The sequence below is a fragment of the Leptopilina heterotoma genome, unplaced genomic scaffold (genome assembly GCF_015476425.1).
Source record: "Leptopilina heterotoma isolate Lh14 unplaced genomic scaffold, ASM1547642v1 Lhet_60, whole genome shotgun sequence".
Taxonomy (NCBI): Eukaryota; Metazoa; Arthropoda; class Insecta; order Hymenoptera; family Figitidae; genus Leptopilina; species Leptopilina heterotoma.
In genome coordinates, this window is record NW_025111138.1 from 3,253,747 (window position 1) to 3,274,719 (window position 20,973).

At 24.4% G+C, this 20,973-nt stretch overlaps 1 protein-coding gene across 1 annotated transcript in view; it reads right to left on the reverse strand.

Moving 5' to 3' along the window:
• The window catches only part of LOC122509473 (S phase cyclin A-associated protein in the endoplasmic reticulum), a 76,872-nt gene continuing 55,899 nt past the window's right edge, over nt 1–20,973 (reverse strand). The window contains exons 13-15 of the mRNA XM_043623590.1: nt 15,939–16,133; nt 852–1,025; nt 1–282 (exon numbers count right to left, since the gene is read on the reverse strand). Coding sequence (XP_043479525.1) covers nt 202–282; nt 852–1,025; nt 15,939–16,133 — 450 coding nt within the window. The 3' untranslated portion in view covers nt 1–201. The remainder of the gene's footprint in view (nt 283–851; nt 1,026–15,938; nt 16,134–20,973) is intronic.

Sequence of the window (20,973 nt, forward strand, 5' to 3'; positions counted from 1 at the left end):
TAAAGAAAAAATATTCTTTTAATTTGAAAATAAATTTTTCAACATTTTGAAAACATTTTGCAAAACAAAATAACATTTCTATAAGGTTTTTTTTTTTTTGTTTTTTAATACTATAATCGGTTCCAAAATTCGAACTCACCACACTGAGAAATATTAGTCGACTAATTAAATGTTTTTACGCACTGGAAATGAAATCGCTTGTTACAGACTAGGCGCCTCTTTCAGTAAACGTACCAGGGAATTTAGTTTACCTTCCTCGGAGTTTCTGTACTCTTCAAGTAGCTGTGGAATGAAAATATTTCAAATAAGAAGCCAGATTTTCTTTTCGTGAAAATAAAAGATAAATAAATTATCCAACAAATGGAATGGGCTGATTAATATATAAAGGTATATAAAAAATATTGTTTAGTTAATAAAATAATTTAAATTTTCTACGATAATAAATAAATTAATTCAAATTTTCTACGGTAATAAATTAATTTAAATTTTCATCGGTAATAAATTAATTTGAATTTTCTACGATAATAAATTTAAAAAACAAATTTTCTACGACAATAAATTTAAAAATTAAATTTCATACAAGACAATAAATTTAAAAATCAAATTTTATACAATAATAAATTTTAAAATCAAATTTTACACAATAATCAATTTAAAAATCAAATTTCATTCAATATTAAATTTTAAAATCAAATTTTATACACTAATAAATTTTTTTATTTTTATTTATTTAAATTTGGAAGGATTTATTTATAATTTAATTTAATTTATTTATTTATTTAAACTTTGGACGGACAAAGAATGTGAAGAGAAGTAAAAAATGAATTTTTTTTCGAATATTTAATTCGTACCTGATACGAGAGCTCACAAGATAAAATTGACTTTGCTTCAGGGTTGCAGTGTGTGGCCGCTAAAAGTGTCGGAAGTGTCGACTGAGCGAGTCGTGGATCACCATAAAATGGAAACGGCAAAGTACATAATTGTTGGAGAACACTTGGACCAGCGCCAGCCGATTGTAAAATCAACTGAAACAAAAATATTTATCATTTTTTATTCACTTCCAAAAACAAGAATTATTTTTTCATTTCAAGAAAAAAGAAAAATCTTTCGAGAAAATAATATAATTTTACTCGATGAGAAAATTAAACGCACGGAAAAAACAATAATAAAGTAACAGTAAATTAATTAATAAAATAAAAAATCAAATCAAAAATGTAAAATCGAAAAAGTAAAATCAAGAAATAAAATCGAAAAAATAAAATCGAGAAAATAAAATTAAAAAATGTGATCAAAGAATAAAATTGAAAAAGCAAAATTAAAAAATATAATCAAAGATTAAATTAAAAAAAATAAAATCAAAAGAATAGTAAAGAATAGTAAAATATACGTTGAACGTAGCAAAATTTCTCCCCAAACAGAAAATTTTTTGACGTAAATTTGCAGAAATTTAGTTTTTATTAATTAACAGTTTACATTTTATGTTCTAAATAGATTTGCAAAAAAATGTTATGAAAGTTATTCACAAATAACTAATAAATAATAATATTTTTTTAAATAAATAATATTTTTTCCGTGAAGAAATAGTAAATAATTTAAATTTGCTACAATAATATTATATTTGTTAGATTTGAAAACAACTGTAATTATAATTAAAATTGTTATTTACTAGGAAGTGTTGGCGTGGACCGTGAGAACTACATATTAGGAAGGAAGGAATCTAATGTGAGCCGTTATGGATTTGAATGTGACAATACAGGTGAAACGGAAATAGCTTAAAGACAAGTGGAAGTTAGCGAACAAGTGGAAGAAAACTTTCGTCCACCTGCGTCAAAGTCAACAGCAAAACGAACAAGCAGGATGTACCCGTATGACAGGAAGCAAGTACCTGTTTCTGCAAGAAGTTCATTTGACATATTTAACTGTTGGGATTAACAATGTAATGAAACAAGCGAGTGCCTTAGGAAAAATTGAAGACACTGCGGAGAATAAACACCGTGAAAAGAAGAAATGGAGAAAAAATTCCACCAGGTAAAAAATTATTTCAATAGAGTGAAAAAAAAGTTGGGTATTTTTATTGATTTCAAAATATTTTTCGTAAGAAAAATATTTTGAATCAATAAATACCCAACTTTTTTTCTTACGAAAAATATTTTGAAATCAATAATTGATTGAATTTTGCTAATTATGAAAATTTTTGAAAATTAATTAAATTGTTCTGAAGGATTTTATTATTTTTGAAAATAATTGAATTCTGTCAAGACATTTTACTAAAATTGTATAGAAAATAATTTAATTCTTGGAACACAATTTACTAGTTATAAAAATAATAATATGAAAAATAATTTAAAAACAAATTTTTGAAAAATTCAAATTTAATTGTTTAGAAGAAAATTTGAATGATTTTGAAAAATTTAATTAAACTTGTATTAAAAATTATTGAATTCTTTTCAAGAATTTCATACAAAATATTGAAAAATTTGAATACTTTAAAGGAATTAAGTCAAAATTGTATTAAAAATAATTGAATTCTAATAGAGAATAGTATCACAATTTTTGAAAATAATTGAATTCTTTCGACGAATTTTATTAAAGTTTCTAAAAATAATTAAATATAATTAAGGAAATATAGGAAATAATTGAATTCCTCCGAAGAATTTTATTATTTATATGAATATAATTGAATTCCTCCGAGGATTTTTATTATTTAAGAAAATAATTGAATTCTTTAATTAAATTTTTCCATAAATATTATTAAAATTCTGTAAAAATAATTGAATTGTTTTGAAAAAAATTAAAATTCTATCGTGGAATTTAGTTAAATTGTATTGAAAATAATTCAATTCTAATATAGATTTGTATCGAAATTTTTTATAACAATTGAAATCTTTTAACGAATTTTATTGAAATTTTTAAAAATAGTAGAATATTCTTCCGAAAATATTATTAAAATTCTGTAAAAATAATTTAATTTTAATTTTAATTTTAATCCAAATAGAAAACATCTGGTATACCTTAAACGAACAAACCGGACACTTAGACTGTCAAGGCCGACCTTCAGGTGGAACTCAAGAAGAAATGTCAAAAAACTACTAGCTTCTGGAGTGTCAGTTTTCTTCTGGAATGTCCATGGATTGGGAAACCTAAGAAATGCAGAGGATGGTGGGCAGAAACTTTCTGATAGAAAATCAATCTTGGCGCTATCTGAAACATGGGCAGTTGCGGAGAATATCAAACCACCTACTGGCTGGACATCGAGTACCTGTATTGTGTCACCTGCTTTGAAGGAGCGCAACATGGGGCGAGCTTCAGGCGGTCTTGCGGTGATGTTTAACTCTAATTTTAAAACAAAAATTTTAAATAAAACTATTCATTGGCTTTTTATCGAAATAAAAGTAGAAAATTTTAATTTTATTTTAGGAACTTTATATTTTAAACAGTCTTTTGAAATTGAAGTCTTATTAGAAATGCTTCAACCAGTAATTGATGATATAAATTGTAACTATAAAGATTCACCAATATTAATAGGAGGTGATTTTAATGCAAGGATTGGAACACTTTCGGATTTTGATCAAATTGCGATTTTTAATTCGGGGTTGTTCAGTAAGAGACGTACCTGTGATATTTTTGTTAATAAAAGAGGCTTAGAATTGAATGATTTTATGAGTTTAAACGGATTTATAGTTTTGAATGGTCGCTCAAGGAGTGATGCTGAGGGTGTATATACGTTTGTCGGAGGAAATGGATCCAGCGTCATAGATCTTGCTTGGATTGATGTAGCTCATGCGGAAGTGGTTTATGACTTTATAGTACATTCATCAGTAATTGATTCAGACCATTTCCCTATTGAAGTTATTTTTAAACCTATAAATCAATTAAAGTCGCGAGATAGAAGTGCTGGGCCCATTCCTGAAGATAGATGTATTAATCGCTTATGTTGGGATTCAAATAAAATAAATGATTATGTTAATATTTTGAATGGTCCTGAATTTGCTCCCCCTGACTCTGATCTGTCTTCTGACGAGCAGAACCGGATTCTGATTGATAGCATCACGAAAGTGGCGAATCTTTCGGGTATGATAAAAAGAACTAATTTGAATTTTAAATCTAGATACAAGAAACCATGGTTCGACAAGCAATTAATTAAACTACAAAAAGAAACAAAACAAAAAGCTAAGGAATGGAAAAAATCAGGGTTTAGTGCTGATGGTAGGCTCTCTTTATGCGCATCGAAGGCAAAATATAAAAATTTGTTAACTAAAAAACGAGTAGGTTACGAGCAAAGTATTCAAGAAAGATTTGCAAGTGTAAGAGATGCAAGATCCTTCTGGTCTGCGGTAGAGATTTGTCGGAGAAAGGGGGGATTTGAATTTAGAGAGAATCCAATAACAATTGAAGAATGGGAGGGCTTCTATGCGTGTATATATCCAGAAAGAGTGAACACAGATGTGAGATATTTTAGTAAAACAGTCCCTGAGTTGGATGGAGAAATCTTGATACAGGAAGTAATAGCAGCGTTAAATAAAAGTAAACCAGGTAAATCCCCGGGTACGGATGGCATTAATGCTGAATTCTATAAGAATTTGCCATTATCTTGGATATTTTTTTTACATTCATTTTTTAACAAAATTTTGGATGAAGGGCGAGCTCCTGAGGCTTGGTCTCAATCGATTATTACTCTAATACATAAAAAAGGTTTAAGAAATGATCCTCTTAATTATAGAGGAATTGCATTGTGCAATTACATCTTAAAAATTTTTACTTTGATACTCGCTAAAAGACTTTCCGAATGGTCTGAAAAAAACTCGCTTCTCCCGGAAACACAAAATGGTTTTAGGTCTGGAAGAAGCTGTGTTGATAATGTTTTCACATTGCAGTCTGCCCTGCATCTTCGACTGAGAATGAGTAAGACGTCAGCGTATGCACTGTTCATTGATTTTCGTCGAGCTTTTGATTCGGTATCACATGCTTTATTATGGCAAAAGTTATACGACATGGGAGTAAGCGACAAAATAATTAAAATTATAAAATCTATTTATGATTATGCATCTTTTACCATTAGAATTGCTAATGAGTTTTCAAACCCAGTCGAGGTAACAGAAGGCGTATTGCAAGGTGAAACGCTTAGTCCCATTTTGTTTATATTATTTATCGCAGATTTTGAAAGAAAACTCAGGGACGCTGGAAATGAGGGTCTGAATATAAATGGTTGTGTGGACTTGCTTGTTTCACTTTTTGCTGATGATGCGGTTGTTTTGGCGAGTACCTCAGTGAGGATGTGTAAATTAATAAAAGATATAGAAAATTACTGCAATGTAAATGGTCTGAAAATCAATACCTCAAAAACGCAAATCGTTCACTTTAGAAGAGGGGGTAAACCATCATCGAAAAAATTTTTTATTAACGGTGATTCTCTTAAAATTGTAAATTCTTACAATTATTTGGGAGTTGAGTTTTCTAGCTCCGCATTGGGCAAAAAGGCAACTGAGTATGCAATCTCAAAATCTAACCAGGCTTTTGGGACGATAAGACAGATTATAAATAAGGGAAAAATAGATTGCTGGGAGGCTCAAAGTAAACTATACTATAGTATTGACTCGGCAACACTTTTGTATTGCGGGCACATATGGGGATTAAGGTACTTACAAAAAATTGAATCTGCACACACAACACACTTTAAACAATTATTATCCCTTCCAAAATGTACCTTCAATGCTGCCCTGCGTCTTGAGTTGGGTCTTATTAGTTTAGAAATAAAAGTTTTCAAGTCAGCTTATCTTTACATTGTGAAAGTTTTGTCAATGGACAATTCTCGTTTACCTAAAATATGCTTCGAAAGACAGGTGGAATTGATGCGATGCTCTGAGCCAACCTGTGAATATAACTGGGTGGCTCAAGTAAATGTTCTGTTGGAAAAAATTAACATGACGGAATTATGGTCAACCCTTTGCCCCCTCATTTGGTCTGAAAAATTAAGTTTAGCCTTGGGTCGTTATGAGAGGTATTTGAGGTTTTCGGACCTAATTAGGTATGAACAATCCAATTCCAGATTATGTAATTTAACAAGGACGTTAGAAGATAAAGCGGCAATCTATCTGTCTAGGCGACGAAAATTGTATTTAACGAAAATATTTGTGCAGTTAAGATTAGCCTCAAAACACTATATCAGATTTTCATACAAAGGTAATTTGTACAGCTGGAATCAACATGAAGTTTGTACAATTTGCAATCTAAAAAAGATTGAAACTTTAAATCATTTTTTATTTGAGTGCCCGATTTATGAAGGGTATAGAAATTTTTATTTGAAGAAGCTAGAGTTTGGATACGACTTGAGCCAGCTGTGCAATGCGCCTGACGAGAAAAGTTTAAAGAATATTTGTCACTATATAATAAATAGTTTACTACTGCGAGCATTTATGTTAAATGAATGAATTACCAAATAATAATTGTATAAGCGGAAATTCCTGCTACAAAATGTATAATTTTTAAAAGCAGAAATAAATAAATAATAATAATACTACTAATAAATAAATAATTTAAATTTGCTACAATAATATTATATTTGTTAGATTTGAAAACAACTGTAATTATAATTAAAATTGTTATTTACTAGGAAGTGTTGGCGTGGACCGTGAGAACTACATATTAGGAAGGAAGGAATCTAATGTGAGCCGTTATGGATTTGAATGTGACAATACAGGTGAAACGGAAATAGCTTAAAGACAAGTGGAAGTTAGCGAACAAGTGGAAGAAAACTTTCGTCCACCTGCGTCAAAGTCAACAGCAAAACGAACAAGCAGGATGTACCCGTATGACAGGAAGCAAGTACCTGTTTCTGCAAGAAGTTCATTTGACATATTTAACTGTTGGGATTAACAATGTAATGAAACAAGCGAGTGCCTTAGGAAAAATTGAAGACACTGCGGAGAATAAACACCGTGAAAAGAAGAAATGGAGAAAAAATTCCACCAGGTAAAAAATTATTTCAATAGAGTGAAAAAAAAGTTGGGTATTTTTATTGATTTCAAAATATTTTTCGTAAGAAAAATATTTTGAATCAATAAATACCCAACTTTTTTTCTTACGAAAAATATTTTGAAATCAATAATTGATTGAATTTTGCTAATTATGAAAATTTTTGAAAATTAATTAAATTGTTCTGAAGGATTTTATTATTTTTGAAAATAATTGAATTCTGTCAAGACATTTTACTAAAATTGTATAGAAAATAATTTAATTCTTGGAACACAATTTACTAGTTATAAAAATAATAATATGAAAAATAATTTAAAAACAAATTTTTGAAAAATTCAAATTTAATTGTTTAGAAGAAAATTTGAATGATTTTGAAAAATTTAATTAAACTTGTATTAAAAATTATTGAATTCTTTTCAAGAATTTCATACAAAATATTGAAAAATTTGAATACTTTAAAGGAATTAAGTCAAAATTGTATTAAAAATAATTGAATTCTAATAGAGAATAGTATCACAATTTTTGAAAATAATTGAATTCTTTCGACGAATTTTATTAAAGTTTCTAAAAATAATTAAATATAATTAAGGAAATATAGGAAATAATTGAATTCCTCCGAAGAATTTTATTATTTATATGAATATAATTGAATTCCTCCGAGGATTTTTATTATTTAAGAAAATAATTGAATTCTTTAATTAAATTTTTCCATAAATATTATTAAAATTCTGTAAAAATAATTGAATTGTTTTGAAAAAAATTAAAATTCTATCGTGGAATTTAGTTAAATTGTATTGAAAATAATTCAATTCTAATATAGATTTGTATCGAAATTTTTTATAACAATTGAAATCTTTTAACGAATTTTATTGAAATTTTTAAAAATAGTAGAATATTCTTCCGAAAATATTATTAAAATTCTGTAAAAATAATTTAATTGTTTAGAAGAAAGTTAAAATTCTTTTGAGGAATTTAATTAAAATTGCATAAAAGTTATTGAATTCTTCTATAGAATTTTCTGCAAATTTATGAAAATAATTCAATTTTCTCAACGAATTTTATTATTTCTAAAAATAATTGAATTCCATGAAGGAAATTTTATTGAAAGTGTATTGAAAATAATTGATTTCCTATCCTACGAAGAATTTGCTTATTTATGAAAATAATCGAATTCTTTAATTGAATTCTTTTATGAATATTAATAAAATTCTTTGAAAACAAATTATTTGCTTCGAAGAAAAAAGGAATTAAGTTAAAATTGTAATGAAAATAATTTAATTCTGATAAAGAATTGTATTAAATTTTTTTTAATTAATTAAATCCTTTCGAGAAAGTTTTAAATAATTGTATAAAATAATTTAATTCTTACAACGAATTTTATTATTTATTATGAAAAGAATTGAATTCCAACAAGGAATTTTATTAATATTTTAGAAAGTAAATAATATTTTTTCTAAATAATGTATAGAAAATGAATACAAAAATAATAAATAGAAATAAAATTAAATTAACTTGAATTTCTACTTAAAAGAATTTGTAACTAGCAAAATTTTGTTCTCACTAAATTTTCAATTAAAAAATATTAATTAATCAAATTCAAGTTAATTTAAATTCAATTAAACAAAATTTTTCTCAAGTGAAAATTTTCCTAAACGATAATTTCATCACCGGAAAACACTTGGAAATCATACTTTCATAATTTCGAAGTGAAACAAATTCCAAAGAATTACAGACAGTAATTTAAGAAAATAATTTTATCAAATTTAATTTTCTCAACTAATTAATATAACATAATCTAAATATAATATATTCTAAATTCTAAATTTCTGTTTTAAATTTCTATTCTAAATTTTCCAATTCTTCCAGAAAATGAAACCTTTTTCGTCTATACACTGAAAATGTCTCAAAATGTATTTATTTGTTTAGAGTGATGGGCGCGCTTTTGTTTAGAATTCCAAAGACAACTTGTCAAAAAATGTTGAAAGTGCATTTAAAGAATCGAAAGAGTTGATGAGAGAGAGAGAGAGAGAGAGAGAGAGAGAGAGAGGGGAAAAAAATGAAATGATTACTGATTTCGAGTGAAGCTGAGCCTAAAAAGCGTGAGTAGCGAATGATGGATGTGAGACGTCGCCTATGCACTCAACGTATATTTTGTGTGATGCACACTCATTCAGAATGCTTCACGTATTAACAGGGCTGTTCTGATGTACATAATGGAATGGAGTAAATATATCTTAACGGCATTCGTGGGCATTCGCCTGCATATTGATGGGAGGTCTGCTGAGTGTGTTGTGTCTAACAGTTCCTTCGTTTTTCCCTGTATTACTCGTTCCTGAATACATGGCGCCCATCACTTTTACTTTTGCCTTTTGCTCACTTTCGAGAGCATTTAAAAAAAAAAAATACAGAAAGAGAGTACTCAGAAATTAGAATATATTTTCACGGTCGAACTCCTCCTCTTTCTCTATCTCGCGCGCGTTTTGTTAGTATAAATTTCTCTTCCTACATGGATAGGCTAATTTCCCTTTTCTCTTATACACCAGTTTCCTATTTTCGAATCTTCCAAATGGAATTACCTCTGAATTTTCAAGTACTTCTTTTTTTTACTACAAGTATTTCTATTTTTATTTTCTATTTTTATATTTTATTTGGAAAAGAAATTTGTTCTCAGATTGAATATAAGACACACAAAAAAGTCATTTTAATCGTTTAAAAGTACGAAATTAATCGAGCAAAGTCGTATATTTTTTCCGGATTGTGACAACAATTTTATTTACAGTATTTCCCTAATTTTGCCCTAATGTCCAGAAAATTTATTAACCTTTCCCTCAATTCCAATAATAACTTCAATTCAAAATTTTTGAAAAATTTAATTACTTTCAAAACATTATTTAACATATGTTGTTTCTGTCGAACAATGTTATTAACTAAGAAAATAATTGAATTCTTCCGAAGAATTTTATTACAATTTTCAAAAGTAATTAAATTCTTGCGAAGAATTTTATTTATTGTGAAAATATTTAAATTCTGTCGAAGAATTTTATTAATTTGAAAATAATTGAATACTTTCGAAGAATTGTATTAACTGTGAAAATAATTGAATTCTTTCGAAGAATTTTATTACGCAATAAATTATCAAAAGTAAATAAATACTTGCAAAGAATTTTATTAATTTGAAAATAATTGAATACTTTCGAAGAATTATATTAACTGAAAATAATTGAATTCTTTTGAAGAATATTATTACAATTTTTAAAAATAATTAAATTCATGCGGAGAATTTTATTGATTGTGAAAATATTTAAATTCTGTCGAAAAATTTTATTAATTTGAAAATAATTAAATACTTTGGAAGAATTGTACCTATTAATTTTGAAAATAATTGAATTCTTTTGAAGAATTTTATTACAATATTTAAAAATAATTAAATTCATGCGGAGAATTTCTTAATTTTTGTGGAAATAATTGAATTTTTTTAAAGAATTTTATTAACTGTGAAAATAATTGAATTCTGTCGAAGAATTTTATTAGGTACAATTTTCAAAAGTAATTAAAGTCATGTAAGGAATTTTATTAATTTGAAAATAATTCCATTCTTTCGAAGAATTTTATTAACTGTAAAAATAATTGAATTCAGTCGAAGAATTTTATTAATTGTGAAAATAATTAAATTCTTTCGAACAATGTTATTAACTAAGAAAATAATTGAATTCTTTCGAAGTATTATACTACAATTTTTAAAAATAATTAAATTCATGATAAGAATTTTATTGATTGGGAAAATAATTAAATTCTGTGAAAGAATTTTGTTAATTGCGGCAATAGTTAATTATATCGAAGAATTTAAAAAAATTTTTTTTAAATAATTGTATTCGTGCAAAAGAATTTTATTAACTGTAAAAATAATTGAATTCTGTTGAAGATTTTTGTTAATGATTTTGAAAATAATTCAATTTTTTAAATTTAATTTAATTATTTTTAAAAGTTGTAATGGTTGTAATAAAATCCTAAAATTAAATTAAATTAAAATTCTAAAAATATTCAATTATTTTCATAATTGAGGCTCTGGATCTTAAAAGGGCACTTTCCGCATAGACTTTACATGGTGAAAGTGCCCTTTTAAGATCCGGAGTCTCAATTAATAAAATTCTTTGACAGAATTTAATTATTTTTACAATATTCTTCGAAAGAATTCAACTATTTCATAATAATTCATAAAAATTAATTGTGAAAATAATTAAATACTTTCGAAGAATTTTATTAACTGTGAAAATAATTAAATTCTGTCGAAGAATTTTATTGCAATTTTTAAAAATAATTAAATTCATGCGTAGAATTTTATTACAAGTTTTAAAAATAATTAAATTATTTTAGAACTTTCTGATAAAAATTGATTTAAAAAATAATTTGTGTTAAAATTTAGAAAAATAATTGAATAATAGAAGCGTGAAAGTAGAATTTTTTTTAAATAATTAAATTTTGAAAGATTTTTAAATTATAATCTTTGAATATTTTAATTACTGAAAAATTATAATAATATTGAAATTTTTATTTTTAAAAATTTTTAATTTAATATTTTTCTAGAAAATTATTAAAATTTTGAATAATTTTATTGAAAAATTATTAAAAAATAATTGAATTTTAAAAGAATTGCAATTGTAATTTTTAGAAAAGAAATTTAACAAAAATTATTTAAGTTTTTCTGAATTTAATTTAGAAATTCAGTAAAAATTATGTTTTTCTAAAATTGTAATTTAAAATATTCTGAAGAAAATTGAATTCTCAAAAGTATAATTATTTGCAAACTTTTCAAACAATTGTAAATTTTGGCAAATATTGAAATAAATTTTATATCGTATATTTTTTAAAGAATTTTAAACAAAGGAATATAATTAAGTTTTCCAAAAATCTGTAATTGAAATTATCAGAAAAAGGGAAAATATTAATTTTCTTTTTGAAAATCAGGGAAATACGTATTCAAATTTTTTTGATTTTTGACACTCCTTAATTGTGTGCGAAACCCGTATTAATTATTTTTTCCCCATTTCGATAAATTCAAACTCCAATTCGATAAATAACTTTTTCAGTGTCTACTCTCTAGATGATTCTATTTTCCATGCGACTTTAAAAAATTCATTACTGTCTGGATTTCTTTAATTTGACGGACACTTATTGAATCCACAATGATATAATGGCTTGATGGAGAGTTATTTTCGTTTTTCGTTCTCATTCATTCACCTCAATAACAGTATATTTCTAGGAAAACAATTTTCATTTTTTTTTTTATTTTGCAAATATAACCAGTGTCATTAAAATCGTAAGTCATAAAAAATTGATATCGTCATTTATCGAGGGTATGAAGAGCGATTTCTCAGAATTACGGTAATTATCGTTGATAAAAGAGTGAAATATACGAGGCTTGATATTTTATTATTGATAATCGTGAGCAAAAAGGTATTTTTCAACATCTCTAAACGCTAAAAATTGCCCCCTGTCTCTCTCTTTCTTTCGGATTCGGGTTGTATTTCAAAAAGTTATCGCGATAACGTTTCAACTCACATTTTCATGCGGTAAAGACACGACCATTTATGAATAAAGTTTGAGATTAAAATACTGGGATGCATGAGGCGGGTTATACGGCGGCGCGAGAAGCGAAACAAGTTTGTGGTTAGCCTTGGCAATCCAGTGTCGATCATCTCTTGTCATGGTTTCGACAATTTGCCTTCTTCATTCCTGAAATAGCTTTTCTGAACGACAGTTCCATTAAGAAAAAAAAGTACTCGCAAAAAAAAAAAAATTGAGGAGACAAATTATTTTCGAATTTTCATTAAATACTTTAACAAATTGAAATTCAGTTATTATTATTGATCATACATATTTTATTATCGTCAATTTTAATTACTCAACTCTTATAGGTAATAAGGAAAAGTTTCAATAATTAACAGGGTATCTTAATTAACCGGTATTTCATACTTGAAATATTATTGATTCCTTTTCTATTTAGAGATAATTTGAGAAATTCTTTATTGAGTGATGATAATTTTTTTTCAACATTCTCGTCAAAAATGAATTTTTTTTTGAGGAAAAATGTAGAAAATTTACGAAATTGAATGAAATAAAAAGTAAATATAGTAAGAATTGTTTTTGTTAATAATAAGACCCTTTTGGTTGACTGTCTACTTATGTTAAAACGCAAGCTCTCTGTCAAACGCGAACAGTTCGATGGAGCAGCTTTGCATATAGACGAGATTTTTCGCGAGAATAAACAAAGGCAGTGTGCACTGTTTTTCTTGACTTTCTAACCAGTCGAGAGAAAGGGGGCAAACTTGTAAAGGGCAACACAGTCAAATAAACGTTTGTCATTTTATTTTTTTCAAGCGTTTTCTTTTTTTTTGAGTTTGAAGAAAAAAAGAGTCAATTCCCGGTTGAATCGTAAGAGACGTTAATTGATAAACATTTACGGTTTCTATTCAAAACAAGAAGAAGACTTTCACTTATTTATCTCTTTTGTTTGCAAAACAAAGCAAAAACAGAAAAAAAATTACTGATGCTATAAAAAATACAAAATCTTCTTTATTAATAATCGTTGTATTCCGGATGTTTGTTCGCAGTTTGAAATTAAAGTTGTTTCCAAGTAATTATAATATTTGAAAGTAGTCGAATTTCGGTGTAAAAATTTTAGAAAAAAATTGCATTTCTGCAAAGAATTTTATTAATAATTTTGAAAATAATTCAAATCTGTCGAGGAAATGAATTAAAATTGTATTGAAAAATAATATTCATCGACCGAATTCAATTATTTTTACAGTTAATAAAATTTTTCAAAAGAATTCAATTATTTTCAAAAATATTAACAAAATTATTTTTAGAAATTCAATTATTTTTACAGTTAATAGAATTCTTTCCATAAATTCAATTATTTAAAAAAAAATTAATAACATTCTTTCACAGAATTTAATTATTTTCACAACCAATAAAATTCTTCTCATGAATTTAATTATTTTTAAAAATTGATTGAATTGAATGATTTTCAATGTAATTTTAATAATTTTTATTATTACAGAATTCAATAATTAAAATTTTTTTTTTAAATTTCTTGAAAGAATTCAATTATTTTCAAGAATTTTGATAAAATTCTTTAGAGGAATTAAATTAATTTCAGTATAATTTAGAAGATTTCAACTTAAAAAATGTTGAAAATTCCAATTGAATTCAAAAACTTTGAATTACCATAAAATTTTTCAAAATAAAGTTAATTATTTACAAAAACCCAAATAAAATCCTTCGCTAGAATTTCAAGTATTTTTACAAGTAGTAAAATTCCTCAAAAAAATTCAATTATTTAAAAAAAATATAATAAAATTCGTTGCAAGAATTCAATTATTTTTATAAATAATAAATCGATCAAATTCTTTTGACAACTTTTAATAAAATTTTTTTAAGAATAATTAAATTTTTCGAGGAATTCGATTAAAATATTGTATCAAGAATAATAAAAATCCTGCGATGAGTTTTATTATTTATGAAAATAATACAAATTTTCCCAAGAATTTTTTTTATAATTTTTCTAAAATAATTGAATTTCAGAGAAAAATTTTATTATTTATAGAGATACTTGAAATTTTGACAAGAATTTTTTTTAACTTTTGAACATAATTGAATTTTTACGAAGAATTTTATTACTTTTGAAAATAATTTAATTCTTCCAACGAATTTCATTCAAGTTTATAAAAATAACTGAATTTCTGTGAAGAATTTTATTATTCATATAAGTAATTGAATATTAGAGAAGAATTTTATTATTTATAAAGATAATTGAAATTTTGACGAGAGTTTTTAAAAAATTTTTGAACACAATTGAATTTTTGCCAAGAATTTTATTAAAATTTTTGAAAATAACTAAAGTCTGTTGAGGAATTTATTTAAAATTGCATTGAAAATAATTTAACTCCTTCCAAGAATTTTATTAAAATTTTTTTTAAAGTAATTGAATTTCTGCGAAGAATTATCTTATGTATGTAAATAATTGAATTCTTGTGAAAAATTTTATTATTTTTAAAAATAATTGAATTATTTCAAGATATTTAATTAAAATTTTATTAAAAGTAATTAAATTCTTGAGAAGAATTTTATTATTCAAAAAATTAATTGAATTCTGACGAAAAATTTTATTAAACTGATGTTTTTTTAAACAAAATGGAAGAATTTTATTCTTTATAAAAATAAATTGTTGAATGGCATTAAATTTTTGTTAAATACTTAAATTCTTTCGAGAAATATAATTGAAATTGTTTTGAAAATAATTGAATTCTTATAAAGAATTCTTTGCAGAAAGTTAATTAAAATTTTGTTTTTTTAAAACAAAATTGAAAATATTTGGATTTTTTTGAAGAATTTTATTTAATTTTTTTTAAATAATTGAATTCTATTGAAAAATGTTATTAAAATTGTATTAGAAATAATTTAAAAACTGATCTTGATGATTGTAAATATAGATAAAATCTAGTCCCAAAAATTAAAAAAAGAAAAATTTCCTTTAAAAAAAATTAATTTTGGCAGTTTATGAAAAAGGAATTTTCATATGACCAACGTCTTCTCCATATGTTAGCGGGAGAAAAAAGAAAGCAAATTATAAAGAATATTTTTATCAAGGCGGCACTTTTCTATAGACTGAAAACGCCGATGCAGTGGGGACGACTTGAAATATTCCAGCAATGTTGGAATATCGTCGGAACGCCAGGACTCGTTTGAGATTAGAGTATGCACTTATAAACTCATCGTGACTCACACAATCCAAAAGGGAAACAATTTATTTTTCAAAAAAATATTTTCAAACAATCTTTAAATAAGGATTTTAATTTTTTAAATACTTTTTTTTGAAAAAAAAATTAATTGCCTCTTTCAATTGTTCTGGATATGAATAAGAGTTTGAAATATTCTTGAAAGAAAAAGAAATAGAGAGTTACCTGATTTTCTGGATTATTGACAGCAAAATATCCAAGAACAACGAAAAGCTCGTTGAGGATATGCGTGTTGCTGATGGTACTCATGGTAGCACTAAGTTCCAATTTATCTGGCAGGGATTCACGTGAGAGTCGAGTGATAAGATGACTGGCTACTATTCGCCATTGGAGATTTGTTCCCTCAGTGCCCAGGAGATTCTGAAAAATAAAAATTGAGTTTTAAAGAAATTTGTCAGATTTTGAATATAATATAAAAAAATTAAAAATTATCAAATTAATGAATGAAATGAAAATAAGATAGAATTTTTGTATAGCGTTTCCAAATAATTTCAGTTCAATTTCTATTCAGCCGAATTTTTATTTTAAAAAAATATTTAATTAACTAATTTTTCATTAAACAAAATTTCTGTTTCATCGAATATTTTAACAACAGATTCTTTAGTTTATCAAATCTTTTTATTTAGCATAATTTCCATAATTTCAAAAAATAGCAAATTTTTTTAACATTTTATTTTTGAATTTAAAATAATTTAATTCTTGCATTGAATTTAACTAATATTTTTTATAATAATTGAATTGTTTCAAAAAATTTTATTGAAAACCTTTAAATAATAAAATTCTTTCAAAAAATTTAATAAAAATTATACGGAAATTGAATTCTGTCGAAGAATGTTATTACAATTTTTAAAAATAATTAATTTAATCTTCATGCGGAAAATTTTATTAAAATTTTTTTAAATAATTAAATTCATGCAGAGAATTTTATTGATTTTTAAAATACGTAGAATTTTATTGTGACAATAATTAAATTACTTATATAGAAGGATTTTATTAAAATTTTTCAAAATAATTGAATTCCTACAAAAAATTTAATTATTTTTAAAAACAGTTAAATTATTATAAACAATTTATCAAAATTTTTCATTCAAATTGAATTCTTGTCAAGTATTTTATTAATTGTGAGAATAATTGAATTATTTCGAAGAACTTCATTAAAATTTTTAAGAATAATTGAATTTCTGCGAAGAAATTTGATTATTTATGAGAATAATAAAATTCAACTAAATAATTTTATCAATATTTTAAAATTATTAAGGTTTTTAAGGAATTTAAAAAAATATTTAAAAATAATTAAATTCCGTCTATAAAATTTATTGAAATTGTATTGTAAATAATTGAACTTCTCTGAAAGATTTAATTATTTATAAAAATAATTGAATTCTTGCGAAAAATTTTACAAAATTTTTTGAAATTAATTGAATTCTGCCGAAGAATTTATTAAAAATTGTGGAAATAATTGAATTCTTTCAAAGAATGTTATTAATTGTGAGAATAATTGAATTATTTCGATGAACTTCAATAAAATTTTTAAGAATAATTGAATTTCTGCGAAGAATTTAATTATTTATGAAAATAATAATTATTATTACGTAGGAAATGTAAATTGAATTTTTCTGAAAAATTTGATTATTTATGAAAATAATTGAATTCTTGCGAAATTTAATTAAAAATTTTAAAAATAATTGAATTCTTTCGAAGAATTTTATTATTTATGAAAAAAATTGAATTCTGTCGAAGAATTTTATTAATTTGAAAAGAATTGAATTCTTTCGAAGAATTTTATTAATTGTGAGAATAATTGAATTATTTCGAAGAAGTTCATTAAAATTTTAAAGAATAATTAAACTTCTGCGAAGAATTTGATTATTTATGAGAATAATTAAATTCAACTAAATAATTTTATCAATAATTTAAAAATATGAAGGTTTTTAAGGAAATATTTAAAAATAATTAAATTCCATCTATAACATTTATTGAAATTGTATTGTAATTTGTAAATAATTGAACTACTCTGAAAGATTTGATTATTTATGAAAATAATTGAATTCTTACGAAAAATTTGGAAACTAATTGAATTCTGCCGAAGAATTTATTAAAAATTTTGAAAATAATTGAATTCTGACGAAGAATTTTATTAACTGCGAAAATATTTAAATTCTGTCGAAGAAGTTTATTATCTGTGAAAATAATTGAATTCTGTCGAAGAAATTTATTAAAATTTTTAAGAACAATTGAATTCCTGCTCTAAATTGAATTGATTTGCTCTAAAAAATTTTATTTATATTTTAGAAAATAATAAATAGTAATTAATTAGTTAATAAAGTGCATATTTTTAAATTTTGAACCTAAAATCGTTCAAAAATTGAAGTTGATATTTGAATGTAAAAATATTTGAAATTTGCCTAATAATAGTTTTTTTAATAATTTTTGAACATTTTTTTCTATAAAAATCGCTAGTTCGAATTTTCATAATCCAAGTTTACATTTACATTTTAATAATAAAGAAAATAAATACGAAGACAAGGGCAAAGCTTCTTTAATAATATTTCGTAAAAACGTTATTAAACAGTCTTTGCCCGAATTTCTTCGCTTTCATTTTCCTTCTATCAACAATAATCAATTTTAATTTTTTGAAAACAAAAGAGTATTCACCTTGAAATTATTTGTTTTAGTTAACGAGAAGACATATTAATACATGAAATGCACAAATACATATATGGAGGCATAAGAGACGTTTTGCGTGGGAAGGCAAAGAGAATAGATAATAACCAGGGTTGGTTTTTCGGCAAATGCGTCCTGCTGACTGTGTAAGTGAGTACGGGGCACTCTATGAAGCAAAGAGGGATAATCGAGTCATCTCTCCTGGGAAGTCTCCACATTCGCGCCCTAAGGGACTCCATGATGGCTCTTTGGGGCTCCGCATAGGGCGCGAGCAGACGCGACACGATGCGGCAGCATTTCAATTCAATTCGTGGTTTGATAGCCATATACTTGACTGACGAGTGACTTATATTCGCTATGGGTGGTTCCAATTTCGAATTGAACACTGTGTCTCACAGTCTTCAATTATATTCACTGATATCTCCATTAAATCCGTTATGCTTCGCATGGCTAATCGCAAAATTATCGAATAATCCTCGCAGAATATTTACAAACTTAATCATCATTTACTTTATTAACTCAATAAAACGATGAGTATTTTTCTTCCGAAAGTTAGGGCTTCAAAAGAAATATTTCAAATAAGTTCTCAAATATTTTTTTTAAGCGTTAAAAAAACATTAAATTGTTTTAAGCAAAAAAAGACGAAAGCGAAATTTTCAGTTCTCATTAAAACATTCAAATTTATTAATTAACTAACGACTAATTTAATAATTCAATTTTTTATTTGTTTAGATATTTATTTATTTTTTATTTACTATTATATTTATCTTTATATTTTATGTATTAAATAATTTTTGTTTGTTTTTTTTTTAGAAGAAAAATTGTAATAATAACAACAGGCTTCGTATTTCGCACAATTTTTCAAAGGATATCAAATTGAGTCAAAAAACGAATCAAAATGTTGCTTCGCAATACTTTTGATTCGTTTTTTGTCTCAATTTGATATCCTTTGAAAAATTGTGTTGTTAATCACTTAATAAATATCAAAAAGCAGATTTTAAGACTGAAAAGAAGTAGTAAAAAAATAGCTATCGAAAAATTTTGTAACATTCAATTATTTTCCAAATTTTCGGTTAGAATTCTTCAAAAGTATACGATTTATAAAAACAAATTTTGAAACATAAAACATTAAATTCTTTAATATTATAAAATTCGTTTCAATGAAATTTGGCAAAATTTTTGATTATTTCAATTTTTTTTTTCATTATTTTCAAGAATTTAACAATCTTCAAAAAATTTCAATTACATTTTTTCTTTAGACTTTCTTAAATCAAATATTTAAAACTTAAAACCTCAAATAATTTAAATTTAAAACCTTTTGAAATTTAATTATTTTTTAACAAATTAGAACAATAAATTTTTGCAATTCATCAAAAATTCAAACATTTTGAAACTTTTTACGACTTCAATACATAATTAAATAATTAGATTTTTTCAAAAATTTAATTAATATTCTTCCAAATACATTAATTCTTTGGAAGAAATTAATTTTTTTAAATTTTATTGAAAATGAAAATTGAATTCTTTCCAAGAAATTTATTGTAATTTTTTGAAGTAATTAAATTTCTGCAAAGAATATTATTAAAAATTTTGAAAATAATATTAAAGACTGTCGAGAAATTTTATTAAAATGGTATTAGAAATAATTCAATTCCTGCAAAGAATTGAATTAATATTTTTGAATGTAACGGAAATTCTGTGAAGATTTTATTAAAAAAAATTTTAAATAATTAAATTTCTTCTAAGAATTTTATTATTTATGTAAATAATTGAATTCCTTAAAAGAATTTTATTATTTATGAAAATAATTGAATTCATACTCAGAACTTCTCCTGGGACAAAATAAAGAAATTCTAATTCTAATTCTAACTTAACTAAAAATTTTTTAAAATAATTGAATTGTTCTAAAGAATTTTATTATTTTTGAAAAAAAACTTGAATTCTTGTGAAGAATTTTATTATTTTTGAAATTAGGTAATTGAATTTTTTAAAAAATTTTATTTATATTTTTGAAAATAATAAGCAATAATAATTAATCAGTAAATTAGTTAATAAAAAAATTTTGTTTTAATTTTGAATTAAAAATTTTTCGGAAATTCTCTTTTTTTTAAATCAATTTTTATCAGAAAGTTCAATAAGTGAATTTAATTATTTATATAAGAAAATAAATAAATGATAAAATAATTTATTTTCTCTAAAAATTTCAACTGTTATAAATATTTAAAACTTTTAATAGCTTAAAATTTGGATCGAGATAAATTTGAATTGATTAAAATTTGATGAGATTGAATGAACTTCGATTAATAAAATTAAATTTAGTAACAAAATTGTTGTATATTGATGAAACAAGGTGAATTGGTAATTTCTGAATTTCCGATTGTTCCGAAGAACATAAAAATTAATTTTTTTATTTTAACTATTAGCGGATACAAATTCTAAAAGAAAAACAGAAAAAGTATATTTTAGTGCCATAAATAAAAAAAAAGTTTACAAATAGCAGCAAATCGTAAAAAAAGTGGTAAATTTAAGTAAAGTG